Below are 5,526 nucleotides of genomic sequence, written 5' to 3' on the forward strand. Positions count from 1 at the left end.
CTCTCCCTCTCCCTTTTCTTGTCTTAAACTGTTATTGACGTCTATGGATATGTTCTCAGATATTTCTCAAGATAGCTTCTGAAGGGGACCCGTCTATCGTGACCGAAGAACCCACCCCCATTCAGAATGGCAACGTCTCAAATTCAAGTAAGTCAAACACTCGAGCTTTCCTTGGTCCAGCTAGAACTTCGTAGCTTTCAATATACGATTTCGTCCTTGTAAAAAGATTTAGCTTTAAATTTGATCTTCCTTTGTTCCTAAGTACAATTTTGTAGCTTGCAATGTTATTCGAGTAAAATTTTGTAGCTTACAATTTGACCCAAGTAAAATTTTGTAGCTCAATATTTGCCTTTTCTTACAATTTGACCCAAGTTAAATTTTGTAGCTTAATATTTGCCTATCTTACAATTTGACCCAAGTAAAATTTTGTAGCTTAATATTTGCCTATCTTATCGAGCTTTCTTTAACCCAGCAACTTAGTAGCTTTCAATATACGATTTCGTCCATGTAAAAAGATTTAGCTTTAAATTTTATCTTCTTATGTTTCTAAGTACATTTTTATCCGAGTAAAATTTCGTAGCTTACTGTTTTGTCCAAGTAAAATTTTGTAGCTTACAATTTGACCTAAGTAAAATTTTGTAGCTTACAATTTGGCCCAACAAAAAATTTGTAGCTTACAATTCGACCTCATTAAAACTTATCAGCTTACAGTTTTGTCCTAGTAAAATTCGCAGCTTACAATTTGGCCTAAGTAAAATTTTGTAGCTTAATATTTGCCTATCTTACAATTTGACCCAAGTAAAATTTTGTAGCTTAATATTTGCCTATCTTACAATTTAATCCAAGTAAAATTTTGTAGCTTAATATTTGCCTATCTTACAATTTGACCCAAGTAAAATTTTGTAGCTTAATATTTGCCTATCTTACAATTTGACCCAAGTAAAATTTTGTAGCTACTTGTAATTCGACTCAATCAAAACACTTTAGCTTTCATTGTCCTACGTAAATTTTGTAGCTTGCCAATTTGACCTAAAACAAAAAAGCTCATTCGTTCTTTCTCCTTATTGTTTGTTTGTCTTGTCTTGCTTTTAGGTTTACTTTGTTTTCTCTTCACGCATTTTTTTTTTTTTTTAAGACATACCCTCTTAAAACTTACATTTCCTATAAATAATCATAATTTCCTACCTAGTTGTAAGGAACCCCACTTCTACCTAACAAATAGAACTTGTGAGGAACCGGATATGAAATATAGAAACTCTATTACCTCTTCTAGACTAGTGTCTGATATCCCATACGAGTCAATTCCCAGCCAAGACATACCTTCTTATAACTTACATTTCCTACAAATAACCATAATTTCCTACCTAGTTGTAAGGAACCCCACTTCTACCTAACAAATACAACTTGTGAGGAACCGGATATGAAATATAGAAACTCTATTACCTCTTCTAGACTAGTGTCTGATATCCCATACGAGTCAATTCCCAGCTTGGCTCGATTCTCACTGAGTGACTCAAACAAGCTGACATAAGCTCCCATACTGGCAGGGTCTTGAGGTAACACATAGGTAACTTCAGAACCGGATATTTTGTGAATATTTGCAGCCGGCAGAAAGGACCGAATTAATTGAGTCACATCTGAAATAAAAATAGTGCTCATTTTATACTGCTCGAATAAGGCTAAAAGGCCCCTTTACCCTAGCAGTGCGCTAGTATTATTGTTGTGGTTAAATTCCTCAAAAATGTCGTCATACCTAACCTGTTCCACGAACGTGTGGAATAATAAAAGTGACAAGTGTAAATGTGATAATAATTTAAATAAGGTAGGGGACTGTAGTTTCTTTACAAGATGGCTGCCCTGTGATTTTCATTAGTCTATACTTTCATGGAACGAGACACTGGTATTGAACCCGAGCCCTCCTGATTATAAAGCTCAAGTCAACATATTGAATAGACGAACGAATAAACATTGTATACCTGGTTCAGGATCAGAGCTGGGTTGGTTGGAAGAGTGGTCAGTATGATTATGGTCCTGTGGTATGGTCTGAAAAAGTAACAATAAAAATATAATAATTCAATATTTTCCAATTATGATTAAGAAGGAGGGGGGGGGGAATCCAGATATGTCAAGTGAATCAACATCGATTGAAACCCGTAAATCCATATAAAGTGGGTGAGATTCAAAGATTTTGGTGGGAAAAATAATATTAAATAATGTAGACATTTTTCAGGCGAAGACGATCGATATCGCTGGTTCAACGGTGAAGTATTGTGCCTAGAACTAACGATTAGAAGTGGAAACCAATCAGGTGACGTAATCTTTACTAACAAAAGTTGTATTTTCCTTACGAAATTTTCCCCTCTTCTGAAGCTCGTTTCCCCTTAATTTGACGTGATAGCGCCTGTACTAAACCATAGGAAATCCTAGATGATGCGCTATTAGAAAATACAAGGAAGGAACAAGGAGAGCATGCAGGAAAGGAAGGTCAAGGATGAAGGAACCATTGAGCCATGGTCACTTGATGAAAGCGTAAAGTCTGACGTCACACATGAACTCTTTCATTAGAACGGAAAATAAAAATTGAATTTTCGACCTATTACAGTTATTTTTTCGGAGTTTTGACCTCAGATTTGGATTTTTCCTAACTTTTTACAAAGGAATCGACCATTTATTTATAATTTTTACCCATTTGCAAATGCTCCATTACTTCCAACACTGGATTCGCACGATTTGGGTTTCCTAGAGTGTGAGAGGTCTGTATCATTTTCATAGGTTTGAATTATCAGACGACATTGTGCGACTCTGCAGACTCTGCACTACTAAAAGTCGCGCCTACGCTTCCAATATACGGCGGGCCAAATACTGCCTAGGTGGTGTAGTGGTCAAGACGCTCGCCTGGTAAACAGGAGGGGCTGGTTCAATACCAGCCGAGGTGAAATTTTATCCTCAATATAATTTGCAATTTTTCCCACGGTGATAGTAAGTAGGTAAGTAAGTAGTGCTTTATTTAGACTGTCAGCTTAGAACAAGTTGTTCCATTATACCAACATTTCAATAGAGCACCTCTTTATTGTAGTAGCCTACTGTTGGAGTAAAGGAACTTTTCACACATATACAACGCATCAATATCTACCATCTGATATAAATACCGAGAACCGGCGTGAACGACCTGGGATTCCAGAGTTAAAAAGCCTCATTTGAAAAAAAGGAGCTTTTCAGTCTTATGCGAGTAGTATAAAAAAGCACTGTTATACTCACAATGAAATAGTTAACCAGGGGCGGCAATACGTTGAGCCAGTTGGACAGGAACGGATAGGGCAAATAGAGTAGGAAATAGATAATGCCCCCCGAGGCAGCTGCAATATTGGCCTGGTCAAACAGGACAGAGTAGAGGAAGCTTTGTGCGATGGTGGCCACACAGAAGGAGACGAGGAATATGAAGATGATGACCGGGTTTGAGTGCTGAATCACGTGACCGTACTGAAATGAGGAAGCAAAATAACACGGGATTAGTATAGTAGAACGCACGAAGTGAGGTTTTACCTTTCCAAAAATATTTTCTCCGTAGTAAAGCACCAAAACAGCTTAGAATAGTACAAAACAGTCTTCTTTTTCGCCTTTGCCCGTGTTCAGTCGGGGTCGGCGTTTTTCGTCAGCCTTATCAGCCCTAGAGTGATAGCTTTTGAGCTGACATTTGGTTTTGGCTACAAAATTTTACGAGTGGATGCCCTTCGCACTCAACCATTGCTAATTATTTAGCAAAGGAAATATCAGGCTGGTCTACTCCCTGTTTAACACTCCCAACCAGACTAAAACAGTGTAAAATATATTTTCTTTCAAACAATTCAACACTAGTTGTTGTTTTCAAATGCTTGGAGTTGACTATTAGGTCGTTTTCCCTACTCACCACTAACAACAGGGACAGAAGCACAGCAGTAATAATCATAACCACAATCGAGTCTATAAACCACGCCGTCCAATGTACACCATTACTAAGACCCATAACTCGCATCATCTCTTTCAGCCTCTCTTGTTTTTCGTATACGATAGACTTGCAAATCATGGAGCAGGCAAATACCCACGACAGTACCATGAACAGGGGAAATGTTTTGGATACCGCCTTGATAAATCTAGGAGTAGAGAAACAAAGACAAAATCATGGAGCAGGCAAATACCCACGACAGTACCATGAACAGGGGGAACGTTTTGGATACCGCCTTGATAAATCTAGGAGTAGAGAAACAAAGACAAAAAGAAGATTCTCATTAGGAGAAAAAATATGAATAAAAGTTCAATTCCTACATATAAAGTTGTTAAAAAATCTAAATCTAAAGTCTCAAAACTATTAAATTATTAATAAAACGTCGTTTCCTATGTATAAAGTTGTGAAAAAAAAAATCTAAATATGAAGTACCAAGAGAGTAAATTTAAAAGGTCGAAAATTCAATTTTCATTTGCCGTTCCAATGAAAAAGAGTTTTTGTTTCGTAGCAATAAAACAACCTACTATATTAGACTCGTGTTGTCTGTGTCGCAGCATACCTATCGTGCAGTATGCCTCTCATCAGATGGGCGAGAAGAGACACAATACTTCCCATTTAGGTGCTGGCTCAACACGAGAATACTAGAAATAAAAAAAACGAGTACATTTTTTTTTGTCAATAGCGGGTATCGAATCCGGGACCTTCTGCATGGCAAGCAAGGGCGTTACCACTTCAAATTAAATTGATTCTAAGGGCAAGGTAAACCTAGACCCTTGACAAATGGAGTGTGCCTGAAGGCATGTGATGTGTTCCAATCCACTCGACCACTGGGCTAACCCAGTCCCCAATATAGTTTACACATTTCTAACCGTGTCCCCAATATAGTTTAAACATTTCTAGTTTTCTACTTACTGGTCCTCTATGTAGCACGGATAGGGGAATTGTTGCAGAACAATACCGGGTGTCGACTCTCGTCCCGTGTGTTCCTGTATAATGGATTGCTCGACCATATCTTGTAGGTAGGCAAAACCAAACGTAATGTACTTCAAATCGTACAGGGGCCGAGATCTAGGGTCCAGAGTGTAGAAGCGATCGCTAATGTAAGTGTCACCGATGAGGGCTGTACTCATTCTGAAATGAAAGTTATATTTTTATTCAGGGTGTCTACCAAAATGGAAAAACAAAATTCCCTGACTATTCTCGGTTTTCCAGTCCATTTTTTCCAAATATTCAGTCTACTTTTTCAAGATTTTCCACCCTATTCCCACTGCGTCACAACAGATTTTTTTTTTCTTCAAGTAATGTTCCCAAGCCTATTCAACATTAATTCTCCAATCTTTTTTTATCCCACTAGGGTAAGGGCTTAAGTCCTCCATTTGCACATGAAATAACTGCGCCGCATTTATTTATTATTATTTTTTTTTTTTTGTAATTTTTCGAACTACACATTCACACATCCTGGGGGATGAAGGTTAACACGAAAAGAATGAGGAACAGCGCCGCAGGCAAAAATTGTGAGCTATACAATCTATAGAAACTAAAAA

The 5,526-nt window shown here is 37.7% G+C and overlaps 1 protein-coding gene across 1 annotated transcript in view; it reads right to left on the reverse strand.

Moving 5' to 3' along the window:
* Positions 1–1,386: 1,386 nt before the first annotated feature.
* Positions 1,387–5,526, reverse strand: part of LOC103524405 (ATP-binding cassette sub-family A member 1-like) — an 8,893-nt gene continuing 4,753 nt past the window's right edge. Inside the window, exons 4-8 of the mRNA XM_008489418.2 lie at positions 4,895–5,113; positions 3,908–4,130; positions 3,259–3,480; positions 1,977–2,043; positions 1,387–1,637 (exon numbers count right to left, since the gene is read on the reverse strand). Coding sequence (XP_008487640.1) covers positions 1,387–1,637; positions 1,977–2,043; positions 3,259–3,480; positions 3,908–4,130; positions 4,895–5,113 — 982 coding nt within the window. The remainder of the gene's footprint in view (positions 1,638–1,976; positions 2,044–3,258; positions 3,481–3,907; positions 4,131–4,894; positions 5,114–5,526) is intronic.

This window comes from Diaphorina citri, unplaced genomic scaffold, assembly GCF_000475195.1.
Source record: "Diaphorina citri unplaced genomic scaffold, Diaci psyllid genome assembly version 1.1 scaffold97, whole genome shotgun sequence".
Taxonomy (NCBI): domain Eukaryota; kingdom Metazoa; phylum Arthropoda; class Insecta; order Hemiptera; family Psyllidae; genus Diaphorina; species Diaphorina citri.